The sequence below is a fragment of the Pempheris klunzingeri genome, chromosome 14 (assembly GCF_042242105.1).
Source record: "Pempheris klunzingeri isolate RE-2024b chromosome 14, fPemKlu1.hap1, whole genome shotgun sequence".
Classification (NCBI taxonomy): Eukaryota; Metazoa; Chordata; class Actinopteri; order Acropomatiformes; family Pempheridae; genus Pempheris; species Pempheris klunzingeri.
This window is the reverse complement of record NC_092025.1, coordinates 995,026-1,014,104: the sequence shown is the minus strand read 5'-3', so window position 1 is coordinate 1,014,104 and position 19,079 is coordinate 995,026. Positions and strand designations below refer to the sequence as shown.

General features: G+C 45.8%; 1 protein-coding gene across 3 annotated transcripts in view; it reads right to left on the bottom strand.

The window, feature by feature from the left end:
* spns2 (SPNS lysolipid transporter 2, sphingosine-1-phosphate) overlaps positions 1–18,693 on the bottom strand; it is a 59,260-nt gene extending 40,567 nt beyond the window's left edge. For all 3 annotated transcript variants that reach the window (XM_070843467.1, XM_070843466.1, XM_070843468.1), the window contains exons 1-2: positions 18,254–18,693; positions 642–707 (exon numbers count right to left, since the gene is read on the bottom strand). In XM_070843467.1, the coding sequence (XP_070699568.1) occupies positions 642–707; positions 18,254–18,485 (298 nt within the window). In that variant the 5' untranslated portion in view covers positions 18,486–18,693. The remainder of the gene's footprint in view (positions 1–641; positions 708–18,253) is intronic.
* Positions 18,694–19,079: the final 386 nt, after the last annotated feature.

The window sequence follows — 19,079 nt, the reverse complement described above, 5'->3', positions numbered from 1 at the left end:
AACCATCTTCACTTTGAATATATTCTGAAAGATGTGTGTGTGTCAAACGCCTCATAGTTGTTTGAGGTGTAACTTTCAGATACTCGCCCGATCAATGCTGCAGATTCAATAGCCCGGACTATGTTTCAAATAGCTGTAACATTTCACCTGGGTATACAGGGCAGTGGTCTATCTTATAGTTTTAAAGAGTGTGACCAGCAAGAATCTGTTCCTGCTTTGGGTTCAGAGACTTTTTACAGGCAGGGAAGTTTAGAAATGTTTTCCTGAGAAAACTGGTTTCTATTTAAATGCTATGATAAGAGCGCCTTAATACAAGGAAAGGAGAAAGATTACAGGTATAAGTAGATCATTAGTGGGTTGATTTTGTACAGTAACTCCACAATGTGTGGCATGTAAACCGTGCTGTCAATACCTCTAGCTAAGAAAACCCCTTTTACTGTTGGTGTGTGGAAACAGGAAGACGTGGTATTGAGGACATGAACTGGGACTTAGTAGTATTGACATTTATTTGCCCTTCATTGCTCCATCCAATTTAGCTAATACCAAAATATTAGAGTTACGCACCCTCATCACACAGAGAATGTGTTTAGGTGCTGAGCTAAGATTTTTCTCGTGTAATTATGGGTTTAAAAGAGACTTACCTGTTTGCAACAAGCCGATTCCACTGTCTGATACTCCGTAATGCCGCTGGATGTCAAGCAGCACACCTGCGGTGAGGGAAAACATAAATGTGGTTTCAGTACACAATGATAATCATGATCACAGGCACTGGAAAACTGAACTCTAAATAAATAATAAGTTCTGGCTTTATGGTAGTCTTTTGTGGCTTGTGAGTATTGCTGGGTATGATGGGTAGGCAGTACTCAAAGACTATCATTCACTTAACATCCCAGAAGAGCAATATAATATCCTATAAGTGCTCCCCTGCCTACCAGTCAGTGCCAAACTTAAGTAAATGGCTACAAAGATTTCACTGCAGTGTGTTCTTAGGAACTATTTCTGATGTTAAATCACCAGACACACTTTCTGTTAAACACATTCCCATCACACACACACACACACACTTTCTCTACCATTAGCTTCCCACTGGCTCATGTAAACCCCTCCGGGGAGCAGCTCCAGCACAGCGACTGGAGCTGATTTTGGTTTTACCAGATGACACTGCAACCGACTGTGTGAGGTCAAAATTTCTGGTGGCTGTCATCAGTCACACAGACATACAGAAGCACCACAACATGGCCCCACTGTGACAAACCGCAAGTGCTTTGAAGTCGTCTCAACCCTGTTGCTGTAACCCAAGAGCAGTTATGCTGGAATGGAGGAGATTCACATACTGTGCATGTCTGTAGTGTCTTAATAACGTGTACGGCACCTGGTGCTTGGCCAAAGGTAGAAAGGCAGCAGCTGAATATCTGCTCATCTCAACACGTTGAATGTTCAATGTAGTGAGTGTGCAAAGCATGCACAAGACATCTCATAAAGTTTTTAACACACCATAAACATCAGAAGAGGAAGATGAAGAAGAAGATCAGAGGCTGATGAAGTAGGGTTGAAAAATCCCTTTGTGGCCAACATACAATTTTAAACACCAGTAAACAAGGAGCAACACGTCTCATCAAATGAACTCTGCTCCTCTTGAGATCCCCAGAAGTCTTATTTTCTAACAGAAAAGAAAAGATGCATCTCTCTCCTAGAAATCCTTGCAGTCCAGATGCAGCGTGGTGCGCTGGGTAGAGCCGGCTGAGTCTCTGTGAAGCTGGCAGGCTGGTCCTGGGGAATGCTGCACAGCTCATGAAAATGGAACAGCAGCATGACTAACATTTTAAAAAGCTGGCTGCCTCTGATCTGTGTGCTGCTCTCCTCTGAGCCCAGCAGACCGGTGTAACCTAACCTGACCTCCAGACTAGCGCACCTGAGTCTCTGTAACTTTCAGAAAGAACTCAAGCGTAGTGTCTTTGTTATCTCAGGGATTTTGGCTTTGGAGAAGGATGAGAAGGATCACAGCTACAAAGGCTGACAACTGCAGCCAGCATATTAGATGTTGTTGATTCTGCTAACCTCAACACTGGCGTGGCTCGTCTATTTGTCAACAGAGCGACATGCTGCGCGATTCAAAGGCGCTGTGATGCAGAGCCATGCGCAGGTTGGGCTGTGACTGGGAGCAGAGACATACGTCAGATTCCTGTCATCTGAGTCAAACCACCTGCTCACATTCTCACACTACAGGCAGCATTCTTCTCTGAGCGCCACACGCACAGCTCTTCGCCTTGTTTCTCTTTCAAAATGATGTGGTTTTAAAGGTGCTTCTATGTTGGTCCAGCGTCAGTGACACCCACCTCAGTTCAGCCACCTACACTATCAATAATGAGGAGAATCTGAATTTCATTAAGTGCCATTCCTCAAAAACACACGCTTCGCTTTACACGACCTGCTTTTACATGTGTGTTTCCTGTTAGCAGTTCTCACAGCAGTCGGAGCACACAATGTGGCAATTATACAGCAACACCCTCAAGGCAGGTAAGTCTCAATTTACATTTCAAGGCAGGTAAATCTCAGTCCGTATCCAACCCAAGACAGGATGGAAGGTTTCAGGTCACATTTTTCTGGGATTTAGTTCATTCTCTTTTCCAAAGGGACTCAGAATAAGAAAGCAGGCACAGGTTTGTGGTGCCGATCTGCCACCTCAACACTAACAAACGTGAAACCTGTTAGAATCATAAAACACATCAGGCTGTCATCCCTACATGGCCTTGGCAGACAGCAACTCTGCCCCCCTCATCAAGCCTGTCAAACAGCGACAGCAGTGTTTAACAGTGAACTGTACAACTGCAGCTGTACTCTAATTAGCCTGGAAGAAGTGCACACACACACACACACACACACACACACACACACACAGCCATACACCAACACATACATGCAGCCTGCTGGGAGGGGGGATTCCTATGCCAGATGGTGGAGCGTCCCTCCTGGACAGAGTCTACATTTGTCTGAGCCACACCCGTCTACACTTACCACACAATTACCAGACAATTAATAAAGGTGGAGTTGGCAAAGATGAGGACAGAGCCGGGGATGTTAAATAAACTACAGCTATAGCAACTGTGCGATAAAGTCCTGCTGCGAGAACAAGATTAGATCCATTCAAAACACGAACCCGCTGTATGAGAAGTTAATCAGCATATATGTACACACTTTATTCCAGCAGCTAAATGTGCGGTGAAATGAGTGGTGGGAGTCACATCAAAGCAACAGTGTTTATTGTGCTAGATTCAAGTGCAATGAGCTGCGTAATGAACTGTGCTAATCTGTAAGGGATTACAGCGAGCCAGCAGCACTGTGTTTGTGTAGCAGCCTATCACAACTGTCATCTCTACTCTCAGCGAGGCCTTTTAATGCCTGGCAATCAAGCTCTGTCCTTATGGTTTTTCTTTCTTCCTATTCTGCTTGCTCTCCTCTACAGTTCCCCCTCCTTAGCCTTTCACAAGCTGCTTTTCCTACTACGTTTTCCCCCTGAGTCAACCTGAGACTCGTGTTTTTAGACTCTTGAGGAAAGGTAACAACCACGTCTTGTTAAAACAGAGAGATTCAGTCCTGTATCTGATGATGAGGAGCCACAGCCCTCGCCCTTGCTAGCGGCGCCCAGTTCAGTTGCCATGGCGATGCTGTACGGGCACTAAAAGAGATAAAGGTCAAGAGACCACAAAGGAGCTCAGCTTTGAAAATCTCCAAACTGCCTTTTTCTAAAATGAGGATCCTCATTGCTGTGGCTTCACACAACGCAGCATCTGCTAACAGATTCCTAATGTACACAGGTTATTACACCATACACCAAGTAAAACACCATAGCAGCGCTGGAAAGACGGATATTTTACATTATAGCTAATTATGTTATATATATTGCAACTATAATCCCGCAGATCCATTTAAGTGAACAACGTTAATGAGTTTCTCACATCTCGGGCCTCCAGGGGTCTGTGTTCATCAGAGTGTGATGTCAAACATGAAACATCGCAGGAATGTGGATCTTCCTGACAGCACCCAACAATAACACCACATACCACCTTATTCAAGGTAACAGCACTGACACAGCACAGCACACCCACGGCCACTTTGTAGGCCACACACACACACACACACACAAATACACGGTACACTCCCTTAGTTTACCTTGATAAAAAAATAATGGACGAGCTTAGAGAAGACAGTAAATGATCAAATTCATCATGTTTTGTCATTACTGAACTGTCTGACTTTGAACACACAGCTGCCGTTTAGTCTGTTTGCTTTGGGTTCACTCTGCTGTGTGTAGCAGCACAGTACAGAGTCACATCTATGTATTTGTCGACCCCCTTCGTGGATTAATTGTGATGCTGAACTGTACACACTACTATATGTGGCTGCAGACAGTTGCGTTCTGCAGTCAAAACACAGAGTGGAGGGCCGGTGTGGACTTATTCCACCCTCTCATAAAGTCTGCCTTTATGACCACTTTTTTCAGCGAGAAGAAATGACTCAAAGTGGTGGACGTTAACATGCCACAAACGCTGCATTTAGAGCACTGAGTGGTGAGTGATCATTCTTCGATATATGAATGGTACTTTCTTTCAGTCTTTGCTCCCTCCATTCTAAGGCCACCAGTGGGCTGCTCACTAGGATTTGTGAATCGAACGGAAATGACAAACATTGCTTTCTCTTTAGTGTCACACAACAAACACGTACACGGCCTCCGGAGGATTCTGTTGTGATTGTTGTGTGTTAATTTCTCCAAAGCCTTCAGTTAAAACAACACAATGGCGTGTTCTAGAGGAAACATTTAAATGAGGATACAACATGCTGTTTTTGCAAGGCCAGCTTTCGTGTGGTGACGCACACGCTGCCAGAACGGCTCCTCTGGGACCACCATACACACACAAATACACCATAAGTGAGCAAGCACACAAACACCACACCCCATAATGCCATCCGCAGATATGCACACACAGAACTCCATCAGCTCAGAGAGGACAGATTTCATATCAAATCCCCAACAGAGACTCGAGGATCTCCGGCCCCCCTTGGTTCTATTTCTGCTCAGAGAATCTAGGCTAAGAGGAAGAGAGGATAGCGGTCCAATTTAATAGTGTCGGAGAGACATACAGAGAGAGAGAGAGGGAGACAGAGGAGAGGACACATGAGGAGCAAAGAAATAGGTGGTGGCTACAATCGGGTCAGTCTGGGCTGGATTTGTCTTGTAACGCATATGTTTCCATTGTTTATATATATAGTAGACTATATGTGTGTGTGTTGCCCTTTCCCCTGGTTTCACCGTGTGTGTGTCTGAGTGAGAGGGAGCCAATGGATGGAAGTCATTCATTCTGGCCAGAGTGTGACGGGCAGCGGTGAACCGCTCTGCTGATGTGGCCAGATCATTCCCCTTCATTCCTGCAGGAGGGTGATCCCTTTTCATGTGTCAACCCCATCAGTATAAATAGTCTGGGAAAGGAAGAAGGGGGGGACATAATGAGTGAGGAGAAAGTGCATCTTTTCTGGTTGTTCTTTCTGGTTTTGGGGATTTGAGCGTGTGAGAGGCAGTATGGAGCAGTGCGGGAGGAGAGCAACAGTGCAGAGCGCCTCAGACTGCAGTGAGGAGGAAGCTGACCACAAATATGTCCGACTGTGGCCGGCGGGCTCCTGACCGACTGCTCTCCTCCCTTGCCATGTGGCCACAGTGGGCGGGGGAGCGCTTTTTCCATTCCACTTCCTTTCCCTGCCACACAGAAAGGAAACGTGCTGCAGATGTCTGGGAAACAGCGAAGACCCGCCTGCACAGGAGGGCTTCGGAGCTCGCACAGGAGAACAAGCTCAACAAGAGATGGGGCGTGTGAGTGCGCTAGAAAGTTCAAGTCCTGCCTTCTTGTTGGTGGCCAGTTGAACACACAACTTCACACAAAGCCACTCGTACTGTACACTGTGAGTGAGGAGATATACAGCAAGATCTTGCAAACTTGCAAGCTACTATGAAGAATTAAAAGTATCACCTATCTGAGAGTTGAACCATGTTGATTAAAGGTACCCTGACCACTCGTAGTGCTATGGAGCAGTGTTTCTACACACTAATAGGAGCACACATACATGCATGGGTAGTGGTTTTATTACACTGATCAACACTGGTGGCAGTAACGAGCCAAGAAATGTCGCAATGCATCAGCTAACCCAGTAAAAAAGGAAGGAAACAGTGTAAGGAAATGTAATCAACATGTTAATCAGACCAAACAATGTGTTTTGGTGAGAAACACTGAATGGAAATGTTTGTTTACGGGAAAACTGCTGGCACTGATACATGTGATGCACTTTCAGCTCATGGATCTGTTACTTCCTGGATCTTCTCTCATCTTTTCACCCATATAATCACACCCACACCAGCACACGTCCTACTGCAGACAATTTACCATCGCGCCAAGATCAACTTTGTTTGTGAAACCCACAAATCACAACCATCCAAACACACAAGTTAGACTGCTGGTCCTCTGAACCGTTTTTACTTTTTGTTTCACATAAGAGGATGGACACTATGCCAACACTAACACTCAGTGATTCATGTGTATGTGCTGTAAAAAGTAGGTTCAAACTGATGGTTTTAGTTCCTTTTTCTTTTGTTTGTTTTGCTCATTCTGGTGTGGATGCCACTATCATTCACCACGCTGGGTATATTCAAATCAAAGTCCTGCTGCTGTGTGAGGATGAATATGCTGTTATTTCAGTGATAAAACCACTATGACATCTGAGACAGCTTTCACTCTAATCTTCTAAATTTGTAACAGCCAAACTGGGCCAAAATCAAATTAAAGGCCTGTAGGTTTGCCAGCTTTTGATTAATAGGACTTTCTTTTATCCTAATTTTCTTTCACTAATCAAAAGCTTGAATTCAGCTGGAGGGCCACGGTGCATTAGTCCCAGCCAGTACGTGCTCAATATTTGATGGTGGTGGAGAGGATGCATAGTGAAGCATCAAGGGAGCAGACTAAACCTACAGCTCATCAATAATACATCCAGGGCTAGCCTACTTGTTCGTATGAGATGCATTAGATGTATTGAGAGGAGAAGCGCTGAAGCGAAGCAAAGGTATTTGAGATGAGATGAGGCTGTCTGACTGCCAGGGGATCTCCGTGAGCTGCACTCGTTCGTGCCGACGTCTCTCAGGAATACTGAACAGCAGTTGAACTCAACCTTGAATGTGGACCAGACGGAGTGTTATTTATGTGGAGTTTTGAAAAGGAGCCGTACGAACCGGATCATTGAGAGAGACTTAAGCAGTGTCCGGTTTTGTTTGATAGAGAGGTGATATGGACGGTGTCCCCTTTCACAAACCCACAAAAAATGCCCTGAGACTTACGTTTGATTTGGCTCAGACTTGGACCATTTACATTTACACAATGAACACTAACACATATGCTGTCTCAAATATGTGTTCTGACAGCAGCAGTTAAAAGCAAGACGAAATAGTGAGTTTTCATAAGCAAAAGGTCAAATCACAAAAGATATTTCATGGCAGTCCCTTCAATAGTTTGTGAGATATCACACACACACACACACACAGAGCACATTGTATACTCTATTTAATTAAGTCAATGTATGGACAGCGTGTGCATTAAATGAGTGTAAGGGTTCACTTCCATTACTGTGAGTGTATAAGTGTGTGTGTGTGTGTGTGTGTGTGTGTGTCAGCAGATGCGAATTTGAAACATCCTGTCAGTAATCCCAGCGCTCTTTTACATAACAGTGTGGAGGATTGCAGTCATTATGTTGTGTTTTTTAATGAGATTTAATTTCTCCACTCTCACTCCTTTTTTTGGTCTCTCTGTGGTTTTATGAGGATAAAGGGAATCCACTATGGGGGGGGTAGTACCATGAACTGTACATACAATCAACACTCATTTAGACAAAGAGTCTTTAATCATCCAAAGGTAATGCAGCGTGCTCTAAAATATATTCATTTAAATATTTGATGCTTTACTTCGCTAAGTACGAGACACAGAAATGACATTTCTGTGTTCTCGTCTTCAAAACTGACTCATCTTCCCCTCTGATTCACTCACAGTGTGAGATTTAAAGCATAACGATAAGATGTCCACGGGCTGTCAACTGACTGTCTAGACCTCAGCACTGTTTCTTGAAAGGAGAGGGTGTGAAGAGGCCCCCAGACATGATAAGAAGAGGAGAAAATTGGTGAAGATTTGTATTTTCAGCTCAATTTAGCATCAAATAGCTACAGCGTGGCTATCTTCTCTGGATAATCACAGTGCTTCGGCTCCTCAAAATGGAGAATTCGGGATGATGGAGGCCCAGCTGGTTCAGTATGGCTTTTATGGAAAACACTTTTTTTTTCTTCCAAAACAAAAAAAGCTTACAACGTATTGTTTAAAGTGGAATTCTATTCTTTTATTCATACAAGTGGATGAAATTGGGTGAAAAAATAAATCAATAATGACTAGAACTGTCTCAGACCATTAAATACCCCATTAAAAACACCAACAAGGCGAAAAGTATCAACTTGTTAAAGTGGTGGACATAAAAAGAAACGTACTGCAATACTCCACTGGCACAGACTACTAAGCTCCCATCAAAGACAGGACTAAAATACAGCTCAGGTGTCGTGTCTCTAGCACTAAGATGCCACCAAGTCATTTAGCGTCCATTTTGTCACAATGCTGTTTGACTACATTGTGCAGAGGCGAAGTATGACAGATACAAGGAAGGCTTCTCTGCCATATTTGTGTGCACCCTGATAACTTGTTTGCATCTACTCCCACGCGTGATTCCTTCTTCACAGCAGCCACAGCTACTCCATACGGGCCATAACTAATGGGATGTATGTGTCACTCCTATCCAGTGCAATTAGCTGCATACTACGTGTGTGTCGCTGTGACTTTAACCAAACAGCTAATCTAATGCTAGAATGCCTACTGGGAGTTTAGAGATGCATAAATGTGAATGTCAAACATGTTTTTGTCATCTGTATTCCCATCACAACGACAGCCGGAGGGAAGACCGATCAGCAAAAACATTTTCATTCTGAGATGCTGTCAAGGTGACTTCTCCACAGCTGCACACACATTACTGGAAAACAGTCCTACCGCTGACACTCGTCACTTATGGGGGAAGCTGCTAATTTCCAACTCAATTTCATCCAGTTTATGTCCAGAACAGTTTAGTTGAGGCTGTGGGCTTCATCTTTCATCGTCTCATGAATTAGATATGCATCTCATTACCTCCCCTGCTATTTCATCAAACACTCTGAGAAAGCCAAATATGTCTTTTTGCACAAACTTACCAAAAAATGACCTCGGAGGGCAGTTTGGATCTGTTGTGGGTCTCAGAACAAAGTTGGATTTCTTTAGCAATCAGACATTTTGAATGATAATAAAATTGTGCAACCCCATTTTGGAAACTGAACTCTATAACTTTTCAGACAGATTTCCCAATCTTAGGTATGAGCGTTATGTGAGTTTGAGTTCTTCTTGGTGTGGGAAAAGACACCAAGGCATCTTTTTGTTCCTCTCTGACTTCCTCCACATGTCAGGCCTGCTTCATTACAGACCATCCCACATGCCTACAGCACGGTTCACTACAGCCCCAGGTCATTAAACTACACTAAAGAACATGCACATGAAGGTTTGCACTGATATGCTGCCCAGATATTTGAATCTACAACCTGAATGACAGCATGGGCTACTGCAGAATGCTGCGGTCTTGTCCGTGCCTTAACATCACTTGAACATCTAAGCCGTGTTGAAAAAAAAAAAAAAAACGCAGCATGGCATTTAATTCCACAACTACGACATTCAGCAACAGATTAGCTTAATGCATAATGTTCAGTGTCAAGTGTAATCAGTTTTGAGGTAGTGTAGTGACGGCCTGCCTGCAATTCATGTATCTGAACATGAACCAGTAAACGTTTATAGTGCTGAGGAATCAAAAGAATGCTGTTAGAACCCAACCCGGGCAGCGAGGTGTAACCAACCATTCTGGTGTACAACTGCACTGCAGAAACAAACACATGAGCTCAGCCTGTCATTGTCTCATAAGCACACTCACCCACAAACAACACCAATGCAAAAGTCTACTTGCCTGCTATCAGGCTCTGCAGGGTGAAAATAGCCAGATTTTAAAGGGGAGGCTAGACTGATTGGACAAAATAAGCTGATGCTGTCAGACTATAGTTCATCACCTGCATATGCTCGTATGTGTTGTCCCTGTGACAGCACTGACGGCTTGGAAACATAAAACCAATGACACATGCTCATAGGAATTCAATCCTAAGTGTGAACCTTTTTCAGCAGAAAAGCACACTAAGGACTGTGCGTGTGTGTGTGTGTGTGTGTGTGTGTGTGTGTGTGTGTGTGTGTGTGTGTGTGTGTGTGTGTGTGTGTGTGTGTGTGTCCACCTCTGACCCAGGCCATCAACAGAAGGTCTTTGACAGAGGTCAGTGCCCTCATTCAACCACAACTCTTCCCACAGTAACACATGCTCCAAACAAAGTAATGAAAATCCTGCTGCAATCTCATCTAGCTCTGCCAACATGACAGATATCCACAAATGAAATCAAAAAAGAAGCTGATGAAACATGTGAGGGAGTTAAACAAACACACACAAGACCTTATCCAACGCCTGATTGATGGATGTGAAAGATTACATAATCCCTCTGCCAGGCTCCACTATTTACTCTATCACATGTAAATGGGGGGAAAGATTAAATTTTTCCTCAAGAAGGAAGGCTTTTCAAATATAGGGCTGCTGTAAATAAGCACTCTAAATATTATTCTAGCAGCTGTGGGAGCCTCTAGGAGCTGAAAGCTAATATTACTGGTAGCTGCACGTCTGCTTTCACAACCGCTGGTTGTAACCTGTGCTGTGGGTCAATATCAGATCCTCTCAAGAACAACTTGTTAATGTGTCAAAGAAAAAATCCTATTTCACTGCATCGCAGGACATTACAGTTCCGTCACTTGTAACAAATTCCAAGCTGCCGCTCTGTTGATCAATATTCAGTGTCTGTGTGTTTTGCAAGGATACATTGGCTTCTTCTTCCATGTCTTCGTCACATGTACCAGTGGTCTCAGCCAAAGCACTGGACTCAGGGGGACATCACCATATTTACAATGACCTGTTTGTGTTGTTCTGTTGTTCATATATTTTTCTGAGCAGAGGAAAAAGTCAGTCGTCTCGTGTGTGTGTGCGTGTTTTTGACTGTAGCATAAAGCATCAACATAGTGACTCTAACACTTGCCTGTTCAAATGTGTAGTGATTATCAGAAGAGGTGGAATTCAGGGAGTGAGGAAGCCACATTTTTTTCCTATCACATTTTTACACGGGGATGAGCTGTTATTTGACAGCATGTCAAACACTGCAAAGTGCTCAGCACATCCCAAATCTCTCCTTCTTCCTTTCAGCTCTGTCTACAGGTAAACACTCCAATCTTCTTAGATTATGAGCCAGGAAGGGAGGAGTGTTTGGCATATTGCAAATGGGTGTTTGGATGGCGACTGGGAGGATCCCTCTGCCTCTGCTCATGACTCACCTCAGTCACTCACAACACATCTACAAAACTGGACTGAACTTCGCAGGTAACGCGTTTATCTCGGGCGTGTAATCCTAAAGCAAACTTGTGGGTGGAGGACACAACACCCAAGAAAACACCGCCGTCCGTCCTTATGTCCACACACACTCCTCCGATCACAAAGGGGAGGTCAGTGATTATCGGGCTTCTGCTCACCTTCACGTGTCAAAGATCAACAGGCAGCTTGAGCAAACACCGTTGTCTTTTACAAGTTGACTCGTCAAGCTACTGGAAGGTAAAAGATAAGAAGCAGTAAAGAATTTAAATGATAAGAAAAGGCTCTGTGTGTTGAAACAGCCACTCTGATTCTTCCCTGATATTGGATTTAGTTAAGAGTGTGATGTGAGGCTTTGGTCTGATGGGCGTGTAGCAGAGGTTTTCAAGTGACGATTTTGATGCAATCACACACCAGGGTTGGAAAGTACCTCAACTGCCCTCACGAGCTGTGTCTATATACAGTACCTTTGCCTCACATCCCTTCTACCTGCCCTCCCCTTCAAGTCCCACACTACAATCCTTTGGCCTATAGCACAGGCAGCACATAGTATAAATACGCTCTACAGAATGTAACACATGTAATGGCCTCAGGGCTGTGATGAGTGATGCAGGGATGCAAGGTTGGGGTGATGCCAAAATAACAGCTGGATGAAGGGGAGAGGTCAAAGAGTAACAGCAAAGTGACCGTCTGCAGGGCCAATAAATGGTGCGTTCATAGCTGGGGGGGGGGTGGGTGTCACAGGGTGAAAGCTCCCGCGAGTGAAGTGCGTTGGTTTGATGGTAAAATCTGGAGCAGCCACATGAAAGGGTCTGCACTGGCAGAGGAAGAAGCTCTATTTAATTCTGCCGGTTACTATTACAGACGTCGGCTAAATCGGAGCCTAAAGAACACACAGACTGTTTTCTCACAGCAGTGGGAATGGCACGCCAGGACACAGACATAAAGAGATTAGTGGGATATCTGTGGGAAACCAGTCTGGAAAAGTCCACTCGGTAGGATATCATGTAATTGTTAATGACTGTTTAACATCTGTTGAGCAGTGTCAATATTTTGCTGTCAACAGTGAAATGGAAGATGTCAAGACTTTTGACAGATGTTGAAATGTGCTGTATTAAAACGGTGCAGAAGTGACGATGTTGTCCTTCAAAGACGCCTTTCATACTGTACAGAGCCGTTTCTCTAATTCAAAACAGCTCAACATCAGACGGAAAAAGCACGGCAAGAAAGAGGCAGCAACCCTATAAAGTAAATTACTTGAGGCCCTTCCATCTTTTTAATGCCTCTGCTGTTGTTTGGGGACCTTTAATGTGAACGCTATAAAACGGAGAGGCTGAAACAGGGAGAGGAGTGAAGGGTGAAACGACCGCCAGCTAAACCCTAAAGCTACTCGAGCGTGGCCCACACAGCCTCTCGCACAGTTTGGTAGTGAGAAGGCACTTCCTGTATGTCTGATCCTGACGTATTTCACTGTAGCACATCATGTCACAGAGAAGTTGTGCTGTGACTTGGATCTACCAGCAGTGAAAGAATGTCACAGAGAGAGTCCACATTTGAAGTTGTTGGGGTTGTACTGGCGTCAAAAACTTGATTTGTTGCAGGATTTCACCAAGAGACACCTACACTATCTTCACTTCTCTTCTTTTCTAGCCTCTGTGGAACTGAAAGCGGTGCGCTTTATTGCATTTTAAGCACTTCCACCTCACAAAGAGCACTTTAGGTTGTGACAGTAGACAGGAAGACATGTAGAAGTTTGGAAACAAAGCTCGGTATTTACCCTGTGATTGCTTTTTTGACAGAATGCTAATGCAGAGGAATGCCCTAGGCTTTTGTAGACACCCTTCATGTGTAACCACAAAGGAACTGGACGAAGCTATGGGGAATTAATCTGCATAGCCTGTCAGACTGGATAGATCACTGCATCTTTCTTACAGTGTGACAAAGAGCTTGCCTTAAGAGGATTATTACCACACGGTCATCTGTGTCTATATGTGAAATGCCAAAAGTTCACATGCGACGGTCCTGCACTTGTCCAATGGGATGTGACCCTCTTTCGGGGTATTCCTGGAATGACAGCTTGACTAAGACAACTCATCTTAAGGTTCCTGCTAATCTGCGGCTCCCCAACATTTCTGCTCACCACAGATTAGGCTGCAGTCACTACCCACCATATTGCCCCTTTGCTGGCTGAGTGGCTCTGGGTGCACAAAGGGGGGTGTCTAGAGTTAACCTACATCGGGGTTTACTTACCAAGCAAATAACTTTAAGTGCTGAGTGTCTGCCTCACATATCCTCATATTCTCAGAAAAAAACACTTAATCCCCTCTTTATGATAAGCTGTCGAGGAGCACGGACTGTCTGCTGTGGGACTACAGAGGGACCAACAACGGGATTTAAGGTTTCAAAGCCACCTCAAATTAAATTAAATTAAACATAGCAGCCCTCTAAATCTCAGAGCTCTTGTGCACTCTAAAAGGCAAATAGAATATAAGTGCCTGTGGATTAAATTGCTGCTTCCAAAGGCCAGACACCAGTGACCCAACCGGAGCATCGTAACTCATCCAGCTCTGCTCTGGCCTCCTGTCCGACCCTGCACGGTCGGATCTCCATCTCATTTCCCTGCCTACTGCTACTCTGAAATGCAGAGAGCGGTAAGTGTATGGTCAACCTTATCAGGACACCCTCAAATGTCCCAGACGCTCCCCATTCGTATCTTGTGTTGCATCATAGACAGTCGTAAAAACAAGCGCACCCTCCTGGCGGAGCGCTGCGGGTCAGCTCTGACCCACCAGCTGAGCAGCTGAGCCTGAAGTCCAGCTCTGTGGCTGACTGCTGTCTTTCACAACAGCCCTCTCTTCAGCGCCCCTCAAACTTAATAGTGCCTGTTCACACTTGGATTTGGCCCATAAGTGTGTCTGACAAAAACCAGATCTCTGTCTCTTGCCAACAAGACAGAAATACAGAAATTGCAGAGAGCTGAACTGCTTTGCAGCTCTCTGATGATCACATTTGAACGCACCGCATTGCAAAGAGTGAAGCTGATCTTCTAAATGCATTTTTAAAGAGATGGAAAGAGCAGTTCAACAGATGGAAAGGTTGCAAAGTTCACATATATTTCACGTCCAGACTGAAGCAACTCATTGTTGTAAACCTGAAGGATGATACAATCAATATTGAGTTTTTCCTTCATTCATTCTGGTGCCATTCTCAGATGAAAAACATGTCTTCCAATATACAGCAGCCTGAGTCTCCACTTCCATGCAGTTACTTTGTTTTAAAGCTGTCGCTCCTCAGAAACTGGTGGTATTAAATACTCAAACATACTGGCAGCACGTCTATCTAATCCTGAACAAAACAACCACCCATAAAAAAAGATATTGTGACTTCTCCCTTCTTTTGTGGTTTTCACTATCTTGGATAAGACAAGTGCTGGAATCATGAAAGGTAGTTTGTACGTGTGTGTGTGTGTGTGTGTGTGTGTGTGTGTGGCTTCACCTCTGACACTGGGGATTAACTGAAAGATCTAAGTCTTTGGCTCTGTTGCTGTGCATTGACGGGTGCAATTTTCCCATCATTGTTGTGGAACAGAATGGCCCCGGTGTCTGGAATGGTCGCCCTCTGTCTCTGTGACAATGCTTTAGTGATCCACACACACTACAGTAATGGCTGTTGGTACAAAGACCTTTTGACGTCGGAGGGGGACGGCAGCGCCCTGTCTCAGCGCTGCCTGCATTCTGCGTCCACTTCCCTCTGACTGCCACTGCAGCAGGTGGCCCCTCCCCTCAGAACCCCCCCCCTCATTCAGCCCCTCTTGAAATGGTGTGTGTGTGTGTGTGTGTGTGTGTGTGTGTGTGCACTCATGCTTGCTTAATTGACATTAAGATCTATGAGCTGGGATGCGTTTGGGTACCTGCTACTAAAAAGCTTTGAATGAGAACAAGGCAGAAAGCAGAGTGATGAGAACCAAGAGGAGGAGAGAGAGCAAACAGGAGAGGGACGTGGTGACGGACAGTAGAAACACTGACTATTCATTTTGCTCCAAACAATGTCATAAGCTCAGAAAATGCATCAAGAAGAGACAACATTAAAGACAACCCCCCCATGGTATCTAAAACAACAGCACAATATTGATAGCGTATTGACAGACAATACAGCAGCTCTACGGTACGACACACACACAGAACACACTCTGTGCTACCAACACAGACGCTGCTTCCACCATCTAATTACTACTGCAATGTAGCACACTCAGCAGGAGAGGAGAGACAGGCTTGAAGAGAGGTGGAGGGAGATGGAAGCAGGAGGGAGGACGACAGATCAGCTCGTGCTGTAACAGTTGTGTTGGAGGCACATGGTTTCTGGTCCTCACTCTGCGTCAGGGTCTGATGCACATGCTGCCCATGCATAATGCAAAGCAGTCCAGCAGTGATCAGGTGGCAGGGGTGGGAAGGGACAGGATCCCTCTGCACCACATGCACAGAGCACAGCATCTCCCCACGAGGGTTAGCCTTGGCTGCTGCAGCCACCACCCCCCTCCCCGACCCCATCATCCCGCGCTCTCTTCCTCCTCCCTTCATCCACTTCTCTCCTCGGCTCTCTTCGTTCGCTCTTCCTCCTGCCTCAGCTCAGAAAGCACCGGGAGGTCCGGCGAAGTTAACAGCTTCGCAGAGGATTTTCTGCTTCGCAATTCATAGCAGAGACAGCAGTGGCAGGATCACGATGGAGAGGACGAAGGAGAATAGAGTTGTTTGGAGCCCCTTAATGAGGGGTTTCCTCTGATCAAAGCACGGGGAGGTGTAAGGAGACGGGAGTACAAATCGCTACTCTAGAGGGACTCTGACTCATCCGTGACTGAGGATGAGGATGTAGTTGTTCAGCCGATCTGCTGTGACTTGGTGGTGCTTGAAGATGCTAAGATTAGATATGCCACATCAACACATTCTTGGCGTGGCTGTATGTGGAGCAGCTAAAGCCTTCCCACTGGAACGATCAGGCTCTGTGCGTTGACTCTTGACAGCGGACAGACTGGACCTGGAGCCTTCAGGACGAAGAGCCACGGGCATGTGGCTGTTCAAGTGGCCACATTGTTCTGTTTGAATGGGCCTCTCCTTTTTTTCTGCCAGGGGCTACAGAGTGAAATTACACCATTTTCCCTAATTTATCAGTCTCATGAAATCTTAATGTTGGGTAATTACATGCTAATGGGTGATGAAGTGACAGGAAACAATCACAACCAATTCACCAGGCTATATGTGGCTGTAGCAGCTGAGAAAGTCAGCCAGCATCATTAGGAACTTGCGGTTTAACCAAGACGGCATCTCTTTGTATGGAAGAGCCTGCTCTCCCCATGAACACACTTCCCTCCTTTCTCCATGCTGCAGCAATATCTTTAACCCATTCAGTGCCATGGTGCAATGCACAAGCCCTGATAAGTAGCCTCAATACAAACTCCAGTGACCAAATACTGGTTAGACTGAGCTGAGGATGTAATGCTGACCTGATCTAATTATTCATTCTAACAATAGGCTACATGATTCTTGCTTTATGATGAATCCTTAATAATGGACTAAACTTAATGAGAGACTACAAACTGAACACTTTCAATCATTTGATTCTGTCTTCTTACAATATATAACAGAAAATATATTCCTCTTCAAAACCCTTATAATTAGTCATATTTATTTGATAACAGTTCCCTAATTGGGCTCAAACAAAGGCACTTTCCCACATTTTGACACATCCCACCACCATCAGCACAATAATTCTGTGCATCCTGGCTACAGTGAGGAGATGGAGCAGGATGAGCACCACATGGCCTCACCACAGCACCACACAGCACCACACAGCACCACACAACACCACACAGCACACACAGCACCACACAGCACCACACAGCACCACACAGCACCACACAGCACACACAGCACCACACAGCACCACACAACACCACACAGCACACACAGCACCACACAGCACCACACAGCACACACAGCACCACACAGCACCACACAGCACCACACAGCACACACAGCACACACAGCACCACACAGCACCACACAACACCACACAGCACACACAGCACCACACAGCACCACACAGCACCACACTGCACACACAGCACCACACAGCACCACACAGCACCACACAGCACCACACAGCTCCACACCACGCTCTGTTACATGGTGGACTAAATCTCTCAGAAACGGTGGAGGACTACTGACTGATCCTGGGGGTGATGGGCTCTGTCTCATCCTGCAGTCCCTTAAAGTGCGCTGACAGATAAGTCCACGGTGATATCACACACACACACACACACACTCACACACACACACACACACACACTGTGCGCGCGGTGCTAAAGCATGTCAGGATCGCGGATGGACAGCTGATCGCCTTAATTGATCGATCAGCAATTATCGACCAGCCCCGGGTTAGAATCATTAGTGACAAGCCTGTTGTTGACTGACAGAGAGGACATGTAGACTGTCTCCTAGCTGCAGGAGCACACAGTCTCCTAAGAGCCTTGTGGTTCATGCCCATTGTTCCGCCCGTCTCTCTCAGCCCATCACAGCACTGAGCTGACAGAGAGCTGCTCTGTCTGCGCCCTCTCATCACTTCTACATCCTCTCACTGAGACAGAGAAGAAGACAGGTCTTACCCGCCACGGTGTATCTATCCATGTAATTGAGGACGTTTCCAAAGCTGAGGATCCCTGCGGCGGCCGCCGGTGAGCGGCATCTGAGCAGCGCGGCGCGGAATTTCTGTCCCGGTTTGCACGGGTGGAGGTCCGGGTTGGACTTCAGTCCGGGACTCATGCTGCCCGACAGCGTGCGCACCTCATCCGAACTGCTGCAGCCTTCAATCTCGCACCCATCTCTGTCCACACACATCTTCTGGCACGAAAGATCCAGCGCAGAAAAACACAGAGAGAGAGATAGAGAAGGAGAGAGAGAATGGAGAGGAGAACAGTTGGAGAAGGAGCGGACTCTGCGCTGCTTGGTGATTTCAGATGAAACTAGTCGCAGTGGAGCTGTTGTCTGAAGTGTTGAAGCGCAGGAGCCGCTCGTCTCGGGTTCATATTTTTCTAGCAGTGTGCTGACGGACGGGCTGTGCGCTCCTTAGTATTTTTTCGGAGGACCAGGCGCTGTAGTGCGGGGGGGTGTGACCCGCCTCTCCAAGCTCCTCCCCTCAAGCCCTGCAGCGAATGATGGAGCCGCACCTGATACTGTGCGGCAGATGCCGGGGGGGTGCAACCGGAGCGCGGCGCGGCTGGAAAAACCTCCCTGTTATTTAAGGACGCGGACCGTGGTGGGAATGTGTGCATTCATTCATCTATACATTTAATAATCCTATCGATCACATGTGTTGTGGGGCAGTGGCTGCTGACTGAAGAGCCACAGGCCAACAGAAGTAGGTCACTGAAGTGTGCTGCAGCTGCACAGACACGTTCAGAGCTCAGAGGACGCTGCTGATGGTGCGCTCAT